We start from the raw sequence: 25,124 nt of genomic DNA on the forward strand, positions 1-25,124 counted from the left end.
TTTCTGTTAAGGGTCCGCCTGTAAATTCTCTGAGGCTTTGTGGCGGTGCCATCTTCACCACGACTGCTTCTTTCTGCTGTCGCTGGCAGAGCAGCACAGACAGCACGTTAAGAAGTGTGGCCGGGAGTCAGAAATGCTCATTAGAGCAACGTGCGGCGAGCAGTGTGCTGACCCCTGTTCCAAGTCAGCCATTTTCGGTGCTTTATAAACTCAATGGGATAAAATTTACCACAGTTTACCACCCACCCAGTCTTCTACTTATGAACATTTGGTAATTCCCACATTTTCACTCACAAACACACAGGTTACAATCAATGAGTCTTTTGTGTGATTCTTTAGGGCCCACTTCTTAGAAAAGAAGTTTTCACTTTGCTCTTTGTTATAAAATTGCTCTGCAAAGTGGCTGTTTTCAATTTATACTCAACTAGCGGAGAAGGAAATGGCAACCCACTCCAGTGTTCTTGCCTGGAGAATCCCAGGGACGGGGGAGCCTGGTGGGCTGCCGTCTATGGGGTCGCACAGAGTCGGACACGACTGACGCGACTCAGCAGCAGCAGCAGCAGTGGTGTGTGCACTAGCTCTCTGGTCCCCCCAGTTCTGTCAATTTATTTTTTGTTAGGATATTTAAATTTTGCCAATTTGTTGTGTGAAGTGATTATCTCATCATTTAAGTTTCTTTAGCTACTACAGATGTTTATCATCCTTTCTAAGCTCATTGGACTTCCCTGGTGGCTCAGACGGTAAAGCGTCTGCCTACAGTGCAGGAGACCTGGGTTCGATCCCTGGGTCAGGAAGATCCTCTGGAGAAGGAAGCGGCAACCCACTCCAGTACTCTTGCCTGGAAAATCCTATGGATGGAGGAGCGTAGTAGGCTGCAGTTCATGGGGTTGCAAAGAGTCGGACACAACTGCGCGACTTGACTTCACTTCACAGCTCATTAGCTATGCAGGTTCCTATATCTCTAAGTTACTTGTTCACACCATCTTTCCAGTTTTCCATGTAGCTGTGTTTTTGTCAAAGGAATGTTCAGGATAGTAATCTTTCTTGGTTCTGGAGGTGGTGAATACCTTCTCCTAGTTTGTGGCTTGTCTTTCCATGCTGTCTAGTTCTAGTTCTTTTTTCTTCTTAATACCTGTACTGATACTTACTCTCTGTTTTAATTATTAGACCTTTATAGGTCTTAATATCTGTCTGACAGGGCAACTGTTCCCACCTTCCTCTAAATTTTCCTAGTCACTCTTGGAGTTTGCTTTTCCATAAAAGTATTAAGATCAACTATTCAAGTTCCTTTAAAGAGCCTGTTTGGATTTGATTCAAAACACACTGGATTTATGGACATATTTGGAGAGGAGCAGCACTGGGTCTTCCTATCTATAAATGTCATCAGGCCTCTTCATTTTTATCATTTTCTCCATGAAGATCTCTCCCAGGTACTAGTGTTCACTGCAGTTTTAAACAACATTTTGTTAACAGGAACACTATTGATGTTTTCCTTTTGTAACTTTGCTTAATCTTCCTCAACTGAAACAAGTCTGTTGGTTCTCTCAGATTTTCTTTGTAGACAATTCTATCGCCTTCAAATACAGACAGTGCAGTCTTTTCTCACCGAGGCATACAACTCTCATTTCTTTTCTGTTTTCTCTTACTGAAATGACTAGGTCCTCCATTACAGCACTGAGCAGAAGTATGGTTGGCAGACATCCATGTCTTGTTCTTGAAATTACTGAGAATTCTTTTGAATTCCTTTCTCATTTGTTTTTGTAATAAGCACTAGTTATTATTTAGTCTTTATTTTTAAAAAATAACCAGTTGATTAGTTTTTACAATATATTTTTATCTCTATTCATAAGTGAAATTGATATATACATTTTTTTTCTTGTTCTGTCCTTATCGTGATTTCATTTAAAAGTTACATTAATCTTATATAAGATTAGGTTGCTTTTCCTTTATTCCTTGAGGTACTGATAATATCTACCTAAAAAAATTGAGGCCTGATGTAATTTGAAAGGTGTCACTTTGGTTACTATTTCCTTGTTCTATGTTTATTCTGGGTTTTAATTTCTTTGTGAATCCATTGTGGCAATTAATTATTCTATGAAATTACTATTTCATTAGATCTAAAAATACAGCAGTTCAGAATATAGTCTCTTACACATTTTATTGTCTCTTGACTTCCAATTACTCCTATTTTATTGCTAATGATGTTTATTGGTACCTTTTTATTTTTTCCTTGGTCAGGCTTGTTCTATGAGAACTGTTACAATTCTTTTTATAAAATTTTTCTTTTCAAGCTTTTGGTTTTGCTATGTTCTATAGCTTCTTATATTTCATTAATTTGTGCTATTATCTACTTCTCTCAAGGCTTATTCTGTATCTTTTTGAGCTTATTAAATTCTCAGTCGTTCTTTCTTAAATTTTTCATTAGTGCAATATTTTTCAATATTTCAAGTAATATTTTTACCTCTCACTTTGTGACTCACACACATGACATAAAATACTTCCAATCTGCTGTATAACATATTCATAACAAATTTAGAATTTCCATTGTGATTTCTTCTTTAATTCCTGGAGAATGCTTTTCATGTTTCCATATATTCACATCTTTTAAAACTATCCTTTTCATAGTTCTAAGTTAATTGCCCTGTGGCCAGAGAATGTGTGTATTCTGCACAACAGGAAATCTCTGAAATATGCTGAGATGTCCTTTATGACCTAGTATACAAATTTTGTGAACATTCCATGTGTACTCAAAACATTATCTCTACTTGTATACAAGTTTCCACATATACATCAGGATTATTTTTTTTATTATGCAAACCTATCATATACCTGTTAATCTTGGTCTGCCTGAACCATCGGGTACTCAAGTTCATTACTGCTAAAATCTTCCATCTACCTACTTATCTTTAGTTTGCTCAACCCATCAGTTTTTGATGAAGGCACTTAAAATATCCCACTATCACTGTGGACCTGCCAATTTCTCATATTGTTTGAAGTTTTTCCTGATATATTTTGAGGGTATATTCTTAAGTGCAAGTAAGTGTATGATTTCTTCTTGGTGGCTCATTCTTTTAATATGTATTCCTTCATCCTGCTGCTGCTAAGTCACTTCAGTCATGTCCGACTCTGTGCAACCCCATAGATGGCAGCCCACCAGGCTCCCCTGTCCCTGGGATTCTCCAGGCAAGAACACTGGAGTGGGTATATTCCTTCATCCTACTTAACATTTTTTGCCTTAAATTTTATTTGTATTTATGTAGCTTTGTTTTTGTTGGTATTTGCCTGGTATGTCTCTTTCCACCCTAATACTTCAACTTTTTTGATCAGTTTTTACTTATATACATCCTCCGTGGATGCAAATTATTATGCATGTGCTCTATATTCCAGTTGTTAAATTTCTCTTGTGATCTCTCTTCCACACAAGTTTAAAGCTTCTTAGGTCTATTTTTATTGCTTCTTAATGCAAACCAATGGAATTACAAAGCTTAGCTAATCAAACTAGAAGGGTAAGATTATAAAAGGCAAATCTCTTTAAAAGGAAACCACTATTCCCGGGAAGACAAACCAACAGCCATCTAGCACACGAATCTGTGATTTTCTCTTGGGCCTTTGGTGATGTGGGCTTCTCCCTGCCTTATCTGAGCTAGTTTAGAATGTTTCCTTTACTTCAAATAAGAGTGCTTGGATATAATCTCCAGTTTGCCTAATAATTTGGTAAAAATAATATATCAACTTTAATATTAATTTTTTTCTGTTGATTGATTAGCCTTTGCTTTTCTGTGAAAGCCCACGGACTTGTTTGTCAGGGAGTAGGGAACAGGACAGCAGTCTTTCTGATATAAAAGTAGTACTGCTGTAGGAGCTGCCTATTTCTCAATTAAAAAAATGAGTATACTGTATAAAACTGATCAACTGTGTATCTTGAGAGATTTCAAGGAAAATATAACCTCTCTCAAGTGTACTACAGTTCTTTCTTAAATTGTTTAAAGGGACCACCGAGTTCCTACATAATTCTGGGAAGTTGTTCAAGTGGCAGTGACCACCCTCGTTGTGAATGTTTCTTTTCAAATGCCTGTCTTCACTTATAAATATACTGACTTAGGTCTTTGTGTAAATCCTGACTATGTAGTGCTCTCATTTCTCGAGGAGCTAACATTTTTAATGGTTCTTTTGGTATCGTTATTATTAATTTCTATTACTCTGGCTAGTAACATAGTCACAATGGGTCATTTCTCATTCCAGCTTTATTCTTATCTTTATATCAATTAACCAGTCCTCTCTGCCAATTCTTTTAGAGTTTGTTCTTCTTTAGAATTAGGCTCCAGATCCAGAGCCTACATTGGCAGGGTGTTTTTTTCTTAAACCCTATCTTTAGTCATGGCTGCTTGGCAGCCCCAAAGAATTTACTCTCTTGTTTCCATAACTATGGCTTGACTCACACATGGAAGGGATTCTAAAAACAAGAAAGAATGATGAGTATGCCCTAAACTTTCCACTATGTTCACTGATATTCATGGAGCTGTCCTGCGTCAGACCCAGAGTACAAGAGTGTTACAAGAAAGACGGCAGCTCAGGCCCCCCACCTTGAGGACCGTTTCAAGTTGGTTTTATTTCATGTACTGAATAAAGGTTTAGTAATTGTGTTTGCCTTCTCAGATGAGTGGAAGCACACTCATACATTAAAACTGGCATGAGTGTCAGCAAAAGTCTTCGAACAAACTGCAGTTAGTAAAACTCTAAAGGTTCATCAATGCCTGCACTGTATGCTGGAAATACATGGGGAAAATATGAAGATTGCACAAGAAGGGTTCTATGCTGAAATTTAAGATAAACTTGCTGCCTAACAGCAAGACATCACTCCTTACATTCTTTGCTGCAATTCTCTGTGCCTTTTTTTCTTTCCATACTGTAAAGCTTTAGTCTTCTAAAAGCTGCTTTTACCTGTCATAATATTACCTAATGGGATTCCAGTGCTTAACCTGGAGAGCTCATGCTGTCTGCACTGGTGAAAATGCTCACAGTCAGTAAAGGAGACACTGTTCTAGATAGATAGGGTTTTTTTTGTTGTTTTTTTTTCTCAGCAGAAATATTTCTCCCCTGCTTTCTGGTACCTATTGTTGATATCTGTTAGGACTCTGTTCCAGTATATTTGTGGGGTTTTTTCCCCCCTCCCCTCTTTGGTGGCCTATTTAAGGTTTTCTCTTTATACTCGTAGGTAACAGCATAATGTACTGAAGTATGGATTCATCTTTCTTTATCCTGCTTGGCAGCTGCAGCACGCTTTCAATGTGAGAACTTGGGACTTCCTTCAGTCCCTTAGTTTTTCCACCATTCTCTCCCTTCTGTTCTTTGGAAATCCTCCTTAAATATATGCTGGAATTTCTCAGTCTATCTTCCATGGCTCCTAACTGCTTTCAGGTTAGCAAAAAAATCTGTCTCTTTGTGCTGTGTTTTCGGTGAACTTCTCATCATTCACTCTCTTGTCATCTATGTCCAATCTATTGTTCAATTCTATGTGCTATGCTTTCAATGATCATATTTGACTCTCAAGTAGCTGTCATATTAAACTGTTCTATTTCATTTCTGCTCAAATTTTTCAGTTTCACAATTTCCTATTCTCAAAGGATGTTCTATTGTCAGTGATCTCTTTGATCATCCAAAACATACATATTTTAAACTTCTGGAACATATACATCAATAGTTGATTTTGTTGGTGATCTTTCTTAGCACTGGATTTCGGAATTCATCAGAGAGTTCTGAATGAAAGGACAGCCTTTGGCAGAAGAATGGTAATATCTATCTTAGCTTCTTTTCAAAAACGGGTTAATTTCTACCCCAGTCTCTGGCTTCAAGCAGGTGAATGTGGCTCTGGCTGCTCGTCTCACATGGAACCCACCTGGTCTCACTCATAGCCAAACCCTTGGGTGCCACCACCTGCTTGGAATATAGAATCCAGGAGGCCCAAGGCTTTCTTTTCACTTACTACTTGGCAGTTTTGGTCCATGAAGATATTCATCCAGCTTTGGATAAGGAAGCCCAGCTTTGTCTTTGTGGTTTTCTTTTTATATTTTACCTATCATTGCTATGTGTTTGGAGCAAAAGAAGTGAGCTGAAACAAACTCAATGTGCCATCCTGACTAGAAATTTACACAATCCCTTAGCGTTATAACTGAAAAAAACTTACTTATTAAACTGTATAAATAAAATTAGCAGGGAATTTTAAAACCCCTTGTTTGTACCTAAATGGAAAATTAATTACAAAATATTTTCATAAATGCAAATTAAATCCTAACTTAAGGTTCAAATATATGTACTTGAAAGTAACTAAAACCCACTTATCCTAAAGTAAATTTACAAAACAGACAATGCAGAACAATTTCGTTTACCTTTGAAATCAGTCTTACTTCTACAAGAAAAAAACAGGACTCTCAAACTAACATTTACCAGTTTTAACAAAAAATAAAGTCAGAAACTTCTCTACTGTATTTAACTTACAAGGGTATCAGCTAAATAATAAAAACAAAAATATTTCTTACTGTGCTTCGTGAAAAAAGGAGATTCATACCTTTTCACTTGTTAAAAATTTTGCAAAATATACATGCTCTCCTCCTGTTTTCAATTCTTCCATCTTTTTCCTTGAGGCCTGAGTATCATCTAATTTATAACTCTTAAAAACAGCTAGGACTTCTTCAGAATACTGCAAAATAAAAATACAAATTAATTTGGCACCGTTGCGCAATCACTTGCTTAGTGCTTCTCTATATCAAAATAATCTGTAATTTATTCCCAGTTAACCATATATGTATACTGAAGGCACATTAAGGAAGAAAAATTATGACAGCAAAATAGGATAAAACTATTCTGTGTGAGATTTTATGGTTATTCTAAAACTAGGAATACACTCTCTACTTCTGAAGATATGTGATTTCTTAAGTAGTATGTGTAAGGAGAAAACAGAGAAGGGAAAGTTTTGAGAGAATAAAGAGATTTGTCAGTAAAGTTAGCTGTCTAATCAGCAGTGGGAACTCTCAAGCCTCTTCTGTGCTAAAGACAGCAACCAAATGAAAACATGACGTCAAACCCTATCCAGCCGAGGGACAATTCCAAGTGACTTCTCACTTACTATTTAATCTCAATTTGGACAGTTATAGGGAAAAAAAAAGTACTGCATATAAAATAAAAACTTTATTGCATATAACACTTTAAAAAGTAACACAGAATACACACTATTCTACTTTTAAAAGCTATACCTATTAACTTTAGATTCTGATTACAACAAAAAGGACAAAATGACCTTTAAGGAGCCAAGAAAAGAAATACAGAGAATTCTTTAAAAAAAAAAAAAAGTTAGCAAAATTTTCCTGCAGAAGTCAGACAGCAAATATTTTAGACCATATGACTCATCAAATGGTCTCAACTACAAAAGTCAGCCATCACAGCACAAAAGCAATCACAAATAGGTAAATCGTTGGTGTGGCTGTTTGCCAATATTGTATTAACTTTATTTACAAAAGCAGGCATTAGGCTGGATGTGGTCCAAGGCCATAGTCTGCAGAGTCCTGTTCTAACAGAGTAGGCAAAATAATTCTGTGCAAAATAAAGGCAGAATGTAGTCTGCAAACAGTTCACCAATGCACGTTGACAATACTATGTAAAAAATCAAACCAATATAAAAAACCAAAGCTGTAACTACTAACCTTTAAATCCTCAAATAATTTATAAACTACTCTCAAAATTAACTGTTTACATAGTAATCTACAGCTTACCATCTATATTATGAAACAGGTATAAAAACATAACAGTCATAAGAACTAAATAGTGAAAAGTATGCTGGACAAGAGTCAAGTTCTGACTCTGCCATTAGCTATAAAATAATGGGCTTTTGGTACTTTGCAATGGCAACTCACCTTGAGAAAAGTTTTCCATGAGATTTTCTCATAGCATTGCACAGGGTTCCTAAAGTAATCCTGAAGTGACCAAAATTTTCGGTACAGGTTGTAATCAATTGGAATGGAGCTGATAAAACAAATGTTACATTAAATAAATCATTTAAGTCCTTTTAGAAATATCTAAATGCTTTAGTTTTCCTTGGGGCACAAATCCTTTTAAAAAGTTAATGAAAGCCTCTTTCCCCAGAAAAGAAAACAAATTCATAAATACTTATATAAACTTTACTATAAATAATTTCAGGGGTTCTCAGACCCTTATTCTGTCTTTATCTTCAGTAGTGGAACCCCTGAATTTTGGCTGGATACATTCAGAATTTAAGGCTACGTTCCCAACCTCTCTTGCACCAGGTGTGGCCATGTGATTAGGTCCTGCCCAATCATTTGGGAGTGGGAGTCACATGTCCTTTGTGGGCCATTTCTCACCATTTTCCCTTTTCCCTGGTTGGAAGGCAGATGTGATGATGAACCATCCAAGACGGCAGGGAAAAAAGCAAATACCCAGGGACAGTGGACTAAGAAGTTAGAAGAAACCTGGGTTCCCAGACGATCTCCCTCAAGAGGGCTACTGCATCAGCCCTGAAGCACCTGTCTTCAGACTTTTACATGAGAAAGAAATTAATTTCTATGTGGTTCAAACTAATGTTCATTTGACTCTAATGTTAAAAGTCAAAGGTGCTATATCCCACACACTAAGTTAAGGAGACCTAGTAGGGAACAAACACATTAGGTATATATCAATTTAGGATTACAAAAATGGCATTACTAGTTCAATCTGGATATATTACAAATCTTCAGTGTGAACACATATTCTTTTAATTTTTAATTTTGCAAGCAATCATTATGCTATAAACTGTTTCAACTTTTGATTTTAAAATAGACATTTAGACTTTATATCAGCAAATCCTGTTATTAGAAACGGCCAGTGAAGTCTTTCAGTATTAACCATATGTTAAAAATGGCTGCAGTATCAACTACTTCATATCCTCCAATATCTACAAAAATATTTCCACATCACCACTTAAAATTAATTCTGTCTGTAAACATAATTGCATACTAGCTTATTCCATTCTTTCTGAATAAACCTTAACCTATGGATTATAGTTAGCATCTTTGCTAAGCTTCATGCCCAGACAAATATTCCAAGAAACACTAATTTTATACAGGAAACAGGAACTAAGTTTAGTGACCCATATAGCACCATGATCGCAAAGTGAAATGGAAGGGAGAAAGGAAGGAGCTGCCTGTGGTTAGCTTCTCAAACGTTATGCATCTGTATAAGGTTGGCCACCCCTAAACAGCAGACTGCCTGCACACAATTTAGAAACCAACGGATTCAGTCCATTAGTGATTTAGGAGCTAAAATTTTAAGACATTTATATATAAAGTTACAAATAAAAGGAATCTGTAAGCATTATTTCCTTCCTCCTTGTCTACATTCTCCTACCTCCTTCCTCTCTGTACCTTAGTACTTGGTAAATCATTAAGGTATTTTCTGTGTAAATCAAGAAATCTGAACTTCTAAACACTCACCAAGTTGTCGGAGCTTCATCATCTCCCATTTCACCTTCTTCTACATCCATTCCTTCTTCTCTGTCCTCTGTGTGCTAAATTTTAAAAAATGTACATCTGGTCATGAAGCAGTTGTCAGGCAGAGAGAATTCTATACGACAGGGATCCAAGAACTCAAGAGCAGTATGACAATAAGATAATCATGAAGACGCAGTGTAAAGTTTTAAACCAGTACTTTTCCAAATATGGTCAGTAGATTCTCTCCACGAATAGAGAATCTATGGCAAAACATGATTTGGAAATATAGTACACAATGATCTTTTGAGAAGTGAGAGGATCATTAGTACACTAAGGACTCCATGAATCATAGTAACTAACTCTCAAAGGAAATTTAAGTAGTTTTTTTCCCCAGCTTTAACTGAACTCTGAAAATCTTCCCCAACTTGTACACATAACACTTATTATCTGGGAACACTTTAGGATATGCTTGGTGTCCAGCTCCATATTGAAAAATTTTAAACAACTAGTTTACATAGAATAGTCCAAGAAATACCTAAAAGATACATAAAAGGGAAAGGAAAAATCTTAAAGTCAGTATCATTTCCAAATTGACAATGATTACAATTTAAGGGATAAATTAAGTATTCTGATTAATTTAATGTGAAATATCAGTTATATCTTATTAAAACTTTTTTAAACTTTATAACTTGCTCCTAAATGAAGAGCAGGTAATGAATGTCTAACCATTTGCCAACTCTGGACTGTTTTCAATGCCACGTATGCTCAGTTGGGTCCGACTCTTTGTGACCCCATGGACTGTATAGCCTGCCATGCTCCTCTGTCCATGGAATTTTCTAGGCAAGAACACTGGAGTGGCTTGTTACTTCCTTCTCCAGGGGATCTCCCCTGACCCAGGGATTGAACCCATGTCTCCTGAGTATTCTTTAACACTATGCCACCTGGGAAGTCCTAGTTATCTCAATAACAAACTTAAAATATGTTCTGTTGATTTCACATCAGCCTCACCTTCTGACCCAATGTGCTTTCCTGCTCATTGGTATTGAAAACAGTGACATTTTCCAGATTAAATTGACTCTGCAAGTTAAGACCTATTAAAAAAACAAACAAAAAAAAGATTTTCAAAGCAAACCCAAACACCTAAACCAGTTTAAGAATACAACTTTGTTGTCATATAACTAAAATATATAAAATGATAACTAATTAAGCAAAAGATCAAGTCAGAAATAATATCACACTTGATTTTCAAATTCTTTCTAAAATTCATTTCTTGAAGGTGCTTTTAGAGTATGCAGAATTCTAATATATACTAATACAGATATAGTTGATCTGTTATTTATGAATATTCTAGAACAATTTTACAGAATCCTTTATGTACTAATTTATGATTTTGCTGAAGCACAATCAGAAACTGTATTACTCAGATAGTATAAATGTGTAATAATATATACAAAAAAAGTTATAGTGAGAGCCATGTTTCTCACTGTCAGGGAAAGAAGTTAGAAATAAGCAGGTCTACTGGTGCAAGATTAGACTCACAAGTTATCAGTCACTATGATATCACTGTTTTTGGTCATTAAAAAAAAATGTAGACAGATAACATAAAGATGCATATGTATATGTTAGTATTTATTCATATCTTTCCAAGCACTGTCCACTGAGATGGCCTAGAAGCAGTGATATTCTAGTAATAATTAGCGTATCTAGGGCCCAGATCTTGTCTTCTAAACACCATTTTAAAAATAAGACAAATCAGGCTCTTTGGAGAAGTGGCTGATTCCAGTGGCTGAGAAGGAAAAATGCACGATGCACCTCGACTATCCTTTTATATCAGGATGCATGAAAGTGATCCAAGGGGGAGAACAAGAGCAATCTGAACAAAGTAAAAAATGATATTGTGAGATTATAACTCATATAAATATTCATGAGTTTCATTTTGAAATAGATGACTGAACTGATAAGTAAGCAAGGGGGAAAACACAACTGTTGTTTTTTTTTTTTGGCTGCGTTGCATGGCTTATGGGATCTTACTTCCCTGACCAGGGATCAAACCTGGGCTCTCAGCAGTGAAAACTCAGAGTCCTAACCACTGGTCCGTCAGGGAATTCCAGGGACAACTCTTCTTTAGAGAAGAATTCCAATTCATAAATGTAGAAGGTATGAAAGAGATAGAAAATCAGCACCAGGAAACCTAGTAATTGCTATAAGCAAGATCCACTGATGAATGCTACTAAAAACCTCAAAGTATCTCCCTCCAAATATTTATTAATTACAAAGGGGAAAACAGTAGCTTGTAGTAGAAAAATATAGCAATCAAGGATACTATCTTAATTAGGTGATCAAGGATAACATCTCCAGTAAAAGATACATCAACACCATGCTGAAACGATGCACCGAGAAAAGCGCATCACCTCTGTGGTCTTCTTCCTCAAATCCACAACTGCAATCTAACTATGAAAAACACTGGACGAACATAAATTGAAGGGCATTCTACAAAATACCTGACCAGGACTCTTCAAAACTATGAAGGTCATGAAAAAAATTGCAAAGGCTGAGGAACTGTCACTGACTGGAGAGATTAAAACGACATCACAACTAAATGCAGGGTCCTGGATTGGATCCTTAAACAACAAAGAAAGCAGTGATAAAACTGATGAAGTCTAAATAAAGTACTGCACCAATGTTGATTTCTCAGTTTTGATAAATGTACATAGTATGTAAGAGGTTAACATTAGGTGAAGCTATTCACATACTTTAGTATCTTTACATATACATATACTCTAGACTTTAAATCTAAAATTATTTTAAAACAAAAAGCCTTTTTTTTTTTTTTTTAAAGAAAAACTAATATGCTAGATGAAGTCATTAAGCTAGTGAATGAACTTGGCTCACCATTCTGTATTACTTACTTAAAATATCTTTGTCTATTCTCTATTACTCAATAGCACATGACATAATTCTCCATTAGGTTAAAAATTTCAGTCATACTTAACTAAATTTAATGGATAAACTACATGCTAAAACAGCTTTCTAAAGGTCTTGGGATATACTCTATTGACTCTTCAGCATCTACAAACACAAGAAAAGAAAAAGTACTACAAGATATCCCCAAATGCCAACCTAACTTCTGTTAGTAGGATGTTTGGAAACTGGAAGGCACTTGCATCAATGATAAGACTGTAAAATGAAGCAGCCACTTGGGAAAACAGTCTGGTGGCCCATCAAGAACTTAAACACAGAGTTACCACGTGACCCAGTAGTTCTACTCTTATATATACCTCCAGGAGAAATTAAAACAGTCACCATGCTGCTGCTAAGTCGCTTCAGTCGTGTCCGACTCTGTGTGACCCCATAGACGGAAGCCCACCAGGCTCCCCCGTCCCTGGGATTCTCCAGGCAAGAACACTGGAGTGGGTTGCCATTTCCTTCTCCAATGCATGAAAGTGAAAAGTGAAAGGGAAGTCGCTCAGCCGTGTCCGACTCCTAGCGACCTCATGGACTACAATCTACCAGGCTCCTCCATCCATGGGATTTTCCAGGCAAGAGTACTGGAGTGGGTTGCCATTTCCTTCTCCAAAACAGTCACCATATGACCCATCAATTCCATTCTATGTATATGCCCAAGAGAAGTGAAAACATACATCCACACAAAACTTGTACACAAATACTCACAGCAGCTTTATTCACAATAGCCAAAAAGCAGAAGCAACTCAAGTGTCCATTAACTGATAAATGGATTAACAAACTGCAGTCTATCCATACAGAGAGTATCATTCAGTTGTAAAAAAGAATGAACTACTGATATATACAACACAGATGAACCTTGAAGATGCTAAGTTAAAAAAGCCAGTCACAAAAGACCACATATTGTATTATTCCATTTTTTAAAATGTCTAGAATAGGAAAAATCCCAAGATGAGTAAGTAGATGACCTATTCTTCGTGGCCTGGGAGAAAGGCAGGGATGGGAGTAAGTGCAGCGTGACAGCGGGCACGGGGTTCCTACAGGAGGAGAAATGTTCTAAAATCAGCTGCAGTGATGACTGCACAGCCCTGTGAATATACTAAAACAGAAAACTGCACATTTGCAATGGAGAGCTGCATGGTATGTGAATTCACATCTCAGTAAAGCTGTTAAAAAATAGAAAAAGTTGAGCTTCCAGTAACAGAAGGCTAATAATTAACTAGCTAATTAACAATTCAGATTAATCCTCTCACTATGGACAACTACAAACTTGGATCAATTACATTAATTCTATAAATTCCTACAGAGCATAAACCCGGTTCACAGCACTGTTTTATACAATGAAACAGAAAAATTGGTTTTTCTTAAAAACTGTAGAGAGCTAACATTCAGTGAAGAATATATGGCAAAAACCAAGAAGGCAAGAAAGATAAGCAATGCAGCATCAGCACTCAAAGCCATTTCTGTCCGTCAAACAAGAATCAGTTGCAAAACTGCGCCACTCTTTTAGCAGCTTCCTGAAGTGAGGATGTTAAAAATAAATCTGAGTCCAAGGAAGGTGTGGAATCTAATAAATCCTACCCCAACCATCTTCTAGGCTGGGACATACAGGACTACATCCTCGGGTAGGGATGAACCAAACTGTAGCCCAGTGCCAAGTCTACTCGATGACCTGAGCAATTACAGACCCTGAGCTGGGCTGGATGAAGGTAAGCTTACACTAGTCATAGTACTTTCTAAGGTGCCTGGCGGGTCATGAAAGCCCTTTCTGGAGAAAAGTATCTAACCCAGGCCTCCAAACTATTCCTTCAAACACCTTCTCTAACACAACATCAAACGCTTACCAGAAACACACACAGAGATAAGACACCATGAGTGAGAAGCAGGCACAAGTGTGCGTGACAAACAGCCGCAAAGACTTAAGACACTGGTATTATCAGACGTGTGAGTAAAGGTAACAACGCTTACCCTGGCGAGACAACTGAAAACAAGCTTGGAAACAGGGAATAAGAAACTAAAAAGTGACACAGCAGACTTAAAGACTTTCTAGAAATGAAATGTACAATTACGGAAATTAAGAACTCATTTTGCAGCAAATTATTCATAGATGAACAGAGAAGTAGTAAACTAGAAAACATTTCTAGAGAAATCACGCAGAATGTGATGGAAAGAGAGACAGATGAAAACTGTAGAAAGTGTAAGAGACAGACAAGGTACAGAAATGTTAACTAGAGTTCCATAAAGAGAAAGCAGCATACACAATATCTGAAGAAATATCAGTTTAAATTTTTACAAAGCGGATGAAGGATAACCAATGCACAAACTCAAGATGCCCACAAATCTGAAGAATGATAAATTTTAAAAATCCATGCTTAGATACATTATATAAAAGTGAAAAACCAAAAACCCCACAAACAAAAGAACAAACAAAAATTCAAAGAAAAAGAAAATTTCAAGAGCAAACAGAGGAAAAAACAAAACAAAACTAGATTAGCTTCAAAGGAGTTAGACTGACATCTGACTCCTCTCTAGAAGACACAGGCAAAGTAATGACGACCTTCCACTAAATGAAATCCTATATCCAGTGCCAACCTACAATCTCTATACTTCAACCATTCTATCTAATCTTCAACCATTCTTCAAGAGTAAAGAAATAAAGATTTTCAGACAAAACAAAATTTGCACTAAAGAAAAGTCTAAAGGAGAAAATACTCACAGATAGAGGATCAGAAATACAAGTTGTAAATACTCTGGTAAATTGAAATTAATCCTGACCACATTTAAATAAGAGGAAAGAAAAACAGCAGAGACACAGCAGGACAAAAAGAAAGTCACAGGTGATTTTGCCACTGCTAACACACACTACAGGTCTTACCACAAGCAGGCACTGCTGTAAGCTCTTCACATATTTTAACTCATTTAATCCTTAAAACAACATGTGAAGTAGGTGGTAGATTAGCCTGGTATTAAGGAAGGGGTTGGAGAAGGCAATGGCACCCCACTCCAGTACTCTTGCCTGGAAAATCCCATGGACAGAGGAGCCTGGTGGGCTGCAGTCCATGGGGTTGCTAAGAGTCAGAGATGACTGAGTGACTTCAATTTCACTTTTCACTTTCATTCACTGGAGAAGGAAATGGCAACCCACTCCAGTGTTCTTGCCTGGAGAATCCCAGGGATGGGGGAGCCTGGTGGGCTGCTGTCTATGCGGTCGCACAGAGTTGGACACGACTGAAGCGACTTAGCAGCAGCAGCAGCAAGGAACGGGTGACTGAGGCAGATAGACAGTTAAAATCTGGCATATCTAAACAGACTGTGGAGGGTTCGAGAGAACGGCCATGCTTCACTTTTGGACCTGAACAGTGGTTACCCAACCATATGCTTTATAATTATTACACTATATGCTTACTTTATGCACTTTTCATACTACTGTTATATTTCACAATGATAAAAGAAATGAACAAAAGTAAATGAGGCTAAACAGTAGTGATTGAAGAAGAAAATGGAAGCAGAAAAATTGGCATGTATTAGGAAATGAAATAAAAACATGATTCATGTCTAAATATTTCAGTGTGATTCAACTGTACATTATTATTAATAAGCTTTGAACTTGAAGAATCAATGGCTTTATTTGAGTGTTACCTGTATTACGCACTGGAATAGGTACAACTATTTACAAGTAAATGAAAATCAAGTGACAATTTCCTATGCTATCTTTCAACTTCTTAGAACCTTTTTTTTTTTTAAATCATCATGGTATATTCTAGTCCATGAAAAACAGGTAAAAATTTTCCTGCAAAGCAACTTATGTACAAAAGCTCACCTGATTTCTCAGATAAAGGGAAAAGCCTGGCCAAAAAGAGTTGAATTCGTCCACAGAAGACTGTATTCTGGGACTTTGATAATCTTCGTAGGAGATCTAACAACAAATGGAAACAAAGGTTACACAGAAGAGATTATTCTATATTTATTACAATATACCCAAGTGTCTTAACCTGTTCAAAAGTATTTTCCTAAAGCAGTAGTTCTCAAAATGGGGGTAGAAACTATTTTTTGTCACAAAAAAAAGGACCAGAAAATTAAAAATAAAATGAGTTTAACATGGGCAAGATAAACTTCACTCAACTTTTTGGTTTTCATTAAGTTTATACCTAGAACAGGAATAGATAAATGTAAAGCAAATGATCAGTTTTAATAAATCAGACTGCTATTTTAAATGAAAATACAATCTACTTAAAAAAAATTTTATCACCTGTGTTTAATTCAACCACCTGGTTTCCTGGCCATATTTCCTTCTTAAAAACCAATCATTTACTGCTCACTTACCATTGCACATACGTAGTAAATAATTTTTCCCAGCAGAATAGAATGTATTCTGAAATTAAGACAGAAATTATTAGTTGTTCTGACATTGCTGCACATTCTTCAATAGTAAGTCACAGGAAGTAAGATTTTAAAGAACACTAATATGTGCTGAATCTACTATGCCGCTTTCACTTCTTCCAAGCAAACGACATTTTTAATGAAATATTTTCAAACATATAACAAATACGATTCTAAGCAACTTTTAAAACATGTAAAAGTGTGTGTTTTCAAGGTAACTGTTTCTACTCAAATTTTGTACTGTCATTTTTTTCTCCATTTGACTCTCACTTGGCTTTTCCAAGAGAGCAGAACATATAATTCTCATAAAGACAAACTTTTTAGCTATCGGCAAAGTCAGAAATAAAAGCCACGAACAAAACAAACTACCCTCAGAACTCTGGATCTATAGAAAGCTAAAGTTAGTAGAAAAAGAAACTAAGGCACTTACTGATTTCCAAGTAGCAACATTTCTTTCCACAAAAGTGAATATTGTGTCACACTGATCCAAAGGAAGACAGTCCAAAACATCTCCCAACAATACAAAAGGTGTAGATGCCGTACAAATACCTTCAAGTGGAGCACAAGCCAATTTAAAAGTTTAAAATATGGCTAAGAAAAAGAGCTCATGCAAAAAATTTTGAAGATAATTTTAAAGGTACACTTTGTCAATCCTAACAAGGCTGTGAAAGGCAAGAAATAGAAGCAACCTAAAAGTTCCCAAGGAAGATATACTTAAGTTTATTTAAGTTTTGGTATGTGGCATCCTTGATAACCCTTCAAGAGCATTTACTATATGTCAGGCATAGTAAGTGCCTCACATACACTAACACGTGTAATCCTCATAACCCTATGAGGTAGAGAACATTATCTCCAGTTTACAGAATGGGAAAACTGAGACACAGGGAAGTTAAATAAGTTGCCCAAGATCATAGAGCCAGTAAGCGGTAGAGCCGGGATACGAACCCAGGCAGTCTGGCTCCACAGTCTGTTTTCTTCACCACTAAGCTATTCAAAATAATATAATGCAATCAATTAAAAATGATGGTTATGATGACTATAATAACTTGGAAAATGCTTATGATTTAATGTCAAGTGAAAAAGGCAGGGTTCAGAACTGTATGGATATTATAGTTATAACAATAAAATCTATTAAAAAGACTAGAGAAGCTAAAATCATATACCAAAATACATGGTAGTTTTTCAAAGTAGAACTGGGACTAGTATTTTCCCTTTTCCTCATTTCCAAATGTTCTGTAATAATGCTAAATTAAAATTGTCCTTGTCATTTGAAAAGATCTAGTTCAAAAAAGATAACAAAAAGGTTTGATACTAATTTCAATTCTTACTATACTTTTAAAATATACTGTTGTTTCAAAGGAAAAATTGGTAAAATAAAAAGTTATGTCTAAATTCAATCTTACTAAAGCAATAAACTGAAGACTTTAAGGTCATCTAGGCTAGCTAAAAATGCTTTTATTTCCCTGCTCATTCTTCCTTCTATTTTTCAGTAATAGATACTAATACTTGTTAAGGGTTTAGGAAAAGTAGCCACTTCAGCATGGTATGTAAAAAAAAGTATCTAGGGGTACTATTACCCCTAATACTGCATTAACACAGTAGTTCAGAAACAGGAAGTAGTCTTTCCAGCTCTGCGCTGCACTGGAAAGATCTTAGCTGGAATGTAGTATGAGGGATACTGCCTAGAACCAGTGAGGCATAAAGCAGCAAAGCTGAACTCAACGCAAAGGAAATCTGATCATCAGAACCAGCTAACAGAAATCAAATGGTGAGCTTCATCCATGGAGTAGAGGACCCCTGTCCAGGACATTACTGAGGGAGACAGGACAGGCCAGAGACAAGACCGAACCAGATGCCCTCCAAAGTCCTTTAACTAAGTTGTGATACTTTGTGTCCTGTATACCCAAGAGATTAGAGAGACATACTCCCTGCCCTTAGCTGAAGTATAATTTGGCAAAATAACACACATTTAATCATTACAGAACTTAAGAAAATTACCTAGATTCCACTCTCAAAGATTCAGTACAACTGAGTGAAAGCCTGGCAGTCTCATTTAAAAATGGAGCTTCACTGGTGATTCTGATGAGCTGGGTTATAACATGATTCCCCAACACTGTCACAACCCGTGTCCCAGCCTCTGTGCTGCCCTCTGAGCTTCATCTTAACCTTGGCCACAGACACCCCCTCCTGAGTTCCCGAACACCTTGCTATGTTCAAGCCTGCATGGTTCTGTTTACGTTTTCTGCCTAAATAGGCTTCTTCCTGATCTCTATCACATGGTAAATTCCTACTCAGTCTTTCAAAGCATATAGTACATACTGCATCTAAAAAATGCTTCTGGTACTTTTGTGCAGGCTACCACATCTCTGCTTCTAAAAGCACACTGTACATAAATTATAGTACTTATATCCAAACTGTTAATTTTTGTTATGTAGACTATGAGCTTTTTAAAGGTAGGCATTTTTGAAGGTTTTCACCAGTGGAGAGTCTGACATAACAGAAGCTCAATAAATATCTGCCAAGTTGAGTTTAACAAAACACGTTTATGGACAATTTGAAAATCTGTCACATAATAAACAATACAATCATATTGGTCTGAAGAAGAAATTTTTCCCATCAAATTAAAATAAAAAGGTTATTTAAACCTTTATTCATGGCTTAACTGAGTTAAGTCCGTATCTTTCTCAAATAAAGTAAAAGTTTTAAACACAGACTTTGTATAACTTCAAGTATTTGCCAACAAAGGTCCGTCTAGTCAAAGCTATGGTTTTTTCAGTAGTCATGCATGGACGTGAGAGTCCATAAAGAAAGCTGAGCACCGAAGAATTAATGCTTTTGAACTGTGGTGTTGGAGAAGACTCTTGAGAGTCCCTTGGACTGCAAGGAGATCCAACCAGTTCATCCTAAAGGAAATCAGTCCTGAATATTCATTGGATGGACTGATGCTGAAGCTGAAGCTCCAGTACTTTGGCCACCTGATGAGAAGAACTGAGCCACTGGAAAAGACCCTGATGCTGGGAAAGATTGAAGGCGGGAGAAGGGGATGCCAGAGGATGAGACGGTAGGATGGCATCACCGACTCGATGGACATGAGTTTGAGCAAGCTCCAGGAGTTGGCAATGGACAGGGAGGCCTGGCGTGCTGCAGTCCATAGGGTCGCAAAGAGTTGGACACGACTGAGTGACTGAACTGGACTGACTGAAGCATTAAAAACATTACCAGTTTACAAGAGTATCATATCAGGATAATCAATGAATGAAGTAGATGCTGCAAACTGTTTGACAGGAACTGGCAAGGAACACTCGATTGCAGTACTCGTTAGAATATGCTTAATAAATGAATGATGAATAAGCATTTCATATAAATTTAACTTCTAAAGCCAAAATTTATGAACTACTTAAGTTCACAAAATTGCTTGCGGCTATACTGGAAGATAACTTTTAACTTGTATGTTTCAGTTTTTTTGTAGGAATAAGTATCAAAATAATAAATGTGAATAGTGCTTTACAGATTAAAAGGCACTTTTCACATAAATTATATGAATAAATCAAAGGAATATTTTAACGAGACTAATTAAAAAAGAGTACCGATGAGCTACTTTTTCATTGCTTCTTTATGCAAATATTTAATGAGCTACTACTGTGTATTAGTCACTTTTTAAAAGTCTGCTGAAACTACCTCCTACTACCCCTGGCCCATCTTAACCAATGTCTGCCTAGTTTTCCTGCCAGCAGTTTCTCCCCATCCCATGCCTTTCCCACAGGTACTCTTGAGCACAGCATACAAAGCCCTTTACAAATGATCCTAACTTACCCTCCTGCTTCTTTCCTCACGGTTCTCATCATCCTCTCCCCATTCTGCTCTAGTTTTTTTTACAGCCCTTACACCCCAGCTCCTATGTTACAGTTTTCTTTCTAGCCCATCCTGGTCCCTTCAGACTCTGAAGTTTAAAGATTCACTTCAACTATACTTCATTCCCACTTCAATTATCCCCAATAAGACATTTACATGTGTTTTCTCCCTGAACCACTAGGTTCCTTATAGGCAGGGAATATGTTTTATTCACCACTGAATCTCCAAGTCCTAGCTCAGTACCAGGCACATAGTAGATGCTCAATAAATAGGCACTGGATGAACGAAGTGGAGAACAAAGAAATGTCAAGGTGTGCAGTGTACACTAGTGACAAGAAATAACTGTGAGCTCATTTCAGTGGGACTTCTTGGCAATGGGGGTAGGTAGGCAGAATCTGAAAAATGAACAAAATCAACTAGGTAGAGAGGTATGGGGAGAATACGTTTTCAATAAAGTATGTCAAGTCTAGGATCACTGTAAAACCAAACCAAACCATACTTACCTTCAGTTACTCCCCCAATAGCAAGAGAAATAATAGCTAAAACGTTTTCACATGATGAATGATTTATCTACCAACAAAGGAAAAAACAACTTAATTTAGGAACCAGAATTTAGACTAATTTGATAATAAGAAAAACATACCCTCTGACATTAAATTGATTATCACAAACATTGGATAAGGATATTTCTCACAGAGGATAAAATTACTAAGAATATTTTAAAAATGAATGATAAGAGCCCTAATTGTAGAAGTATATTAAATAAATAAGCAGCAGGTGATTCACTTAAACTCCAAGAGTCTTGGGAAGATGGTTATATTAGCATGATTAAGCCTGTAAGCTAATCAAGCACAGATGTGCTGAGGCCATTAAGTCACTCAAAGGCACCAGACAAAAGACTGGGCCAGGGGGATTAACTGTCCTAGTGCATCAGTATGTCTGGGAAGGGTTTTATTAATAATAGAAGAGAGATGATGCTTAGGTGTGATAATATCATAAAAACCAGCATTTATTGAGTGTTTATTAAGTGCCATTTTATGCAACCCTGTAAAAATGGTGTTTCCTCTCTTACAAATGAAATTGAGGCCCAAAAAAGCAAGGTAACCTTGCCCAATGCCTGACAACAGGTGACTATGTCTGAAGAAGAAAGAATGAATTCAGAACTGTCCTAAAGAAAGGGACAGTTTTATGGCTACTGGAAAAGAATCTAGCTTCTTAGGCTCCAAGCTTTGCTAAATGAAGAATAAACTGTTGGAACTTTTCCTTTCATTTAAGCGCTCCACTAATGGTGCACAAAGTCCGATTTTTCACGTTTAAATTCCTGTACTAAAGTTGGATAGGCTCTTGTTATCTATTACTAACTGAGAAGGAGGATGCTGATAAGGAAAACGAGGGCCTGGAATCCGTGCTGAACATCCTTGGACTAGACTTCTCATCCACTCCAGGATGTGTCGCTGTTTATACAGCAAAGACAGGGCCCATCTTCAAGTTCTAGTTCTTGCTCAGGAAGACCTCGTACCAACTTTTCTTATACATATTCAACGGCAGAGGGCTCTGCTAATTCACTAAACCAAACTCTTAAATTGCACCTATGCTATCAAAACCCTTATTCATGATGTAACTCCTATGCGGACTATGACTAAGTTAGGTTTCACAGACTAAGCAGTTCCCTCCAGAAAAAAAATACTCATGGTTAAATATCTATTCTAAGAATAAAAGCAAATTAAAAAATAATATTTACTAATCTGCCAGCAAAATTTTAACAATAAATAAAGGAAAAACATACTTACAATTTCTTCTTCTAGAACACCTCTAAAAGCCTGGTCAAGGGTACATTTTTTTTCATTTTCACTATTAAAAACAAAAAATACCTGCATTTTTAAAACAGCTCAGGGTTAAGTATAAAGATTTCAATAAGCCCATGTCATGGATATTAACGCCTTACCTGCCAGGTAACTGGCTAAAGGTATTCAACAAGGGCTTGATATTTTTGCTGTTCAGAGCCTCTCTCGTAGATTTCTAGAAGAAAAAAAAAAAAAGCACATAAGTTGGAGGATTTTTTTGTTCACTGAAAAACATACCACTCATTAATTGTATGTCTAACTAAAAAATGTTTATACCTGAGAAAAATTACCTGTCAGTCATTTCAGCAGTCGTTCTCATTCAAATGCTACTTACTCATCACTTAAAGCTTGTTGAGAGCGTCCAAGCTCAATTTTCTCATTCCAGGTTTTCCTGCCTACCTTTCCTTTAAATATGCTATTCATTCTGCTTTAAAAAAAATCTCATAAGTGGCCCCCTATTTACAGGTTTTGTTTCACAGCTTCCTCTAAAGGTCCTTAATAATGTTATCCCGCTCAATCTATCCAACCTTCCCAGTAACCCCAAACACATACTCTCCACTAGGCTCTAGCCATTTTTCCATCATTTTCTATCAAGTTCACTCTAGTGTATCCATGCACATTGTTCTTCCCACATGCTCATGTAAATTCTATCCATTCTTCAAGACCCAACAAAAGTCCCACCTCCCCTAGGTAGCTTGCACAGCACAGTCCCTGACATCAAGTAAACACTGATGTCTTAAAGTACTAAACCTGCTGACTGTCACAAAGTAGTCGTAACTGAAAAAGAAAAATACTGCCAAGTCATTCACTCTGTGAAAATTCACATACACTTGGAAAATCATCTTGTCACCTCACAGGAGTTACATTTATACAGGAAATGGTCCATTCCTGACTCTGTGAGTAGGCTGCATAATCTTGGTGCACGCAAGCTCAGTGGTGTCCGACTTTTCGTGACCCCATGGACCGTACCCCACCAGGCCCCTCTGTCCATGGGATTCTCCTGGCAAGAATACTGGTGTAGGCTGCCATTCCCTCCTCCAGGGGATCGTCCCCACCCAGGCAATGAACCCACATCTCCTTTGCCTCCTGCACTGGCAGGCGGATTCTTTACCACTGCACCACCTGGGAAGTCTGTAATCCAGAGCACACCCCTTTGTCTCTGTGCTTCATTTTCCTCACCAGTTACATATATGGGTTGTTGTAGATCCTTATTACCACCAGCAGCAGTGGCATCACCTGAGAACTTGTTAGAAATGCAGAATCTCAGGCCCCATTCCTACGGAACCAGAATCTCATTTAACAAGATCCCCAGGTGATCCCAACCCATGCTCAATCTTAAGAAGCACCGGGCTAGATGATCTCCTATTAAATGGTCCCTTCCAGGACTGATATGACCTTGGACACACCTAACAGTTTCTCCTCGCAGAATTACAGAAAAGTAGGGATGAATACAGTCAAACGACTTAGAACAGGGTTCTTCATTTGGTGATGGGCAACATAAAAAGAATACTGAGTCTGAAGTCAGAAAAAACAGTGAAGCAAATCATTTAACTTTTATGTTTTCGAACTGTGGTGCTGGAGAAGACTCCGGAGAGTCCCTTGGACTGCAAGGAGATCAAAGCCGTCAACCCTAAAGGAAATGAACCCTAAATATTCTTTGGAAGGACTGATACGGAAGCTCCAAACTTTGGCCACCTGGTGCGAAGAGCCGACTCACTGGAAAAGACCCTGATGCTGGGCAAGACTGAAGGCAGGAGAAGGGGGTGACAGAGGATGAGATGGTTGGGTGGCATCACTGACTCAATGGACATGAGTTTGAGCAATCTCCGGGACATGGTGAAGGACAGGGAAGACTGGCATGCTGCAGTCCATGAGGTTGCAAAGGGTCGGACACGACTTAGCGACTGAACAACAACAAAGGCGGGGGCTGGGGGGCTGGCTGTCTCAGTTTCCTTCTCATCTATTGCGGATAATTAAACACCCTACTTCACAGGGCTATTCTGAGTTAAATAAGCTAACATCAAAACGCCCTGTAAAGTGTTTCCCCAAATGCTTAAATTACTGTTCCCCAAGGCGGAAGAATAAAATGACAGCTGACAACCCTTTCCAAGCTGATCAATTTACCTCGCCCCACTTAGGACCGTCCTCATCGATCTCTAAGGAGTGAGATACAAAGGGTTAAAGGGTGATGAATAAGCGGCGAGAAGAGCCACCCGGCAGTTAGGAGGCGGGGCGGAAGCCGGTTCTCTAGACTAAAACCATTCCCGCCTTCCCTCTACAGCAGCCCCCTGCCAGTTCTGGAAACACCCGCCTGGCTAAGCGAGCACCGCAGAGGAGCAGGACCCAAACGGAGGTAGTCTGCGGGTGAGCCCTCCACGAAGGGCGCAGGGGTCCGGGACCCACCGGCGGAAAGGAGGAGGCGGACCGCAGAGGACTCTTGGAAGAGGCAGGTAAAGCGCCTTTGCCGCCTCCCCAGCCCACGACGGGGCCGGGAACCCGTCGCCGCGGCGTAACGCCTCTGTCCCCGCTTTACCCCAGTGCAAAATTCAAGTAATTTCAGGGAGAGGAGAGCAACAAATAGCGTTGGGCCGGGGCCGCGCCCACCGTT

The 25,124-nt window shown here is 37.7% G+C and overlaps 1 protein-coding gene and 1 long non-coding RNA gene across 5 annotated transcripts in view; one reads left to right on the plus strand and one right to left on the minus strand.

The window, feature by feature from the left end:
- THOC1 (THO complex subunit 1) overlaps positions 1-25,124 on the minus strand; it is a 36,980-nt gene that overhangs the window by 11,710 nt on the left and 146 nt on the right. Inside the window, exons 1-11 of one of the 2 annotated variants that reach the window (XM_055559436.1) lie at positions 23,639-23,701; positions 22,618-22,691; positions 22,463-22,523; positions 21,176-21,242; positions 17,251-17,369; positions 16,764-16,812; positions 16,261-16,356; positions 10,485-10,567; positions 9,480-9,553; positions 7,908-8,016; positions 6,566-6,697 (exon numbers count right to left, since the gene is read on the minus strand). In XM_055559436.1, the coding sequence (XP_055415411.1) occupies positions 6,566-6,697; positions 7,908-8,016; positions 9,480-9,553; positions 10,485-10,567; positions 16,261-16,356; positions 16,764-16,812; positions 17,251-17,369; positions 21,176-21,242; positions 22,463-22,523; positions 22,618-22,691; positions 23,639-23,686 (912 nt within the window). In that variant the 5' untranslated portion in view covers positions 23,687-23,701. Of the gene's footprint in view, positions 1-6,565; positions 6,698-7,907; positions 8,017-9,479; positions 9,554-10,484; positions 10,568-16,260; positions 16,357-16,763; positions 16,813-17,250; positions 17,370-21,175; positions 21,243-22,462; positions 22,524-22,617; positions 22,692-23,638; positions 23,702-25,124 lie in introns of those variants that run through there. The other variant, XM_055559435.1, reaches the window with a different exon arrangement.
- LOC129636157 (uncharacterized) overlaps positions 23,750-25,124 on the plus strand; it is a 39,438-nt gene continuing 38,063 nt past the window's right edge. Inside the window, exons 1-2 of one of the 3 annotated variants that reach the window (XR_008706695.1) lie at positions 23,750-24,214; positions 24,798-24,966. This is a non-coding gene — a long non-coding RNA (uncharacterized LOC129636157). Of the gene's footprint in view, positions 24,215-24,375; positions 24,392-24,651; positions 24,967-25,124 lie in introns of those variants that run through there. The other 2 variants (XR_008706696.1, XR_008706694.1) reach the window with 2 other exon arrangements.

The sequence above is a fragment of the Bubalus kerabau genome, chromosome 21 (genome assembly GCF_029407905.1).
Source record: "Bubalus kerabau isolate K-KA32 ecotype Philippines breed swamp buffalo chromosome 21, PCC_UOA_SB_1v2, whole genome shotgun sequence".
Classification (NCBI taxonomy): Eukaryota; Metazoa; Chordata; class Mammalia; order Artiodactyla; family Bovidae; genus Bubalus; species Bubalus kerabau.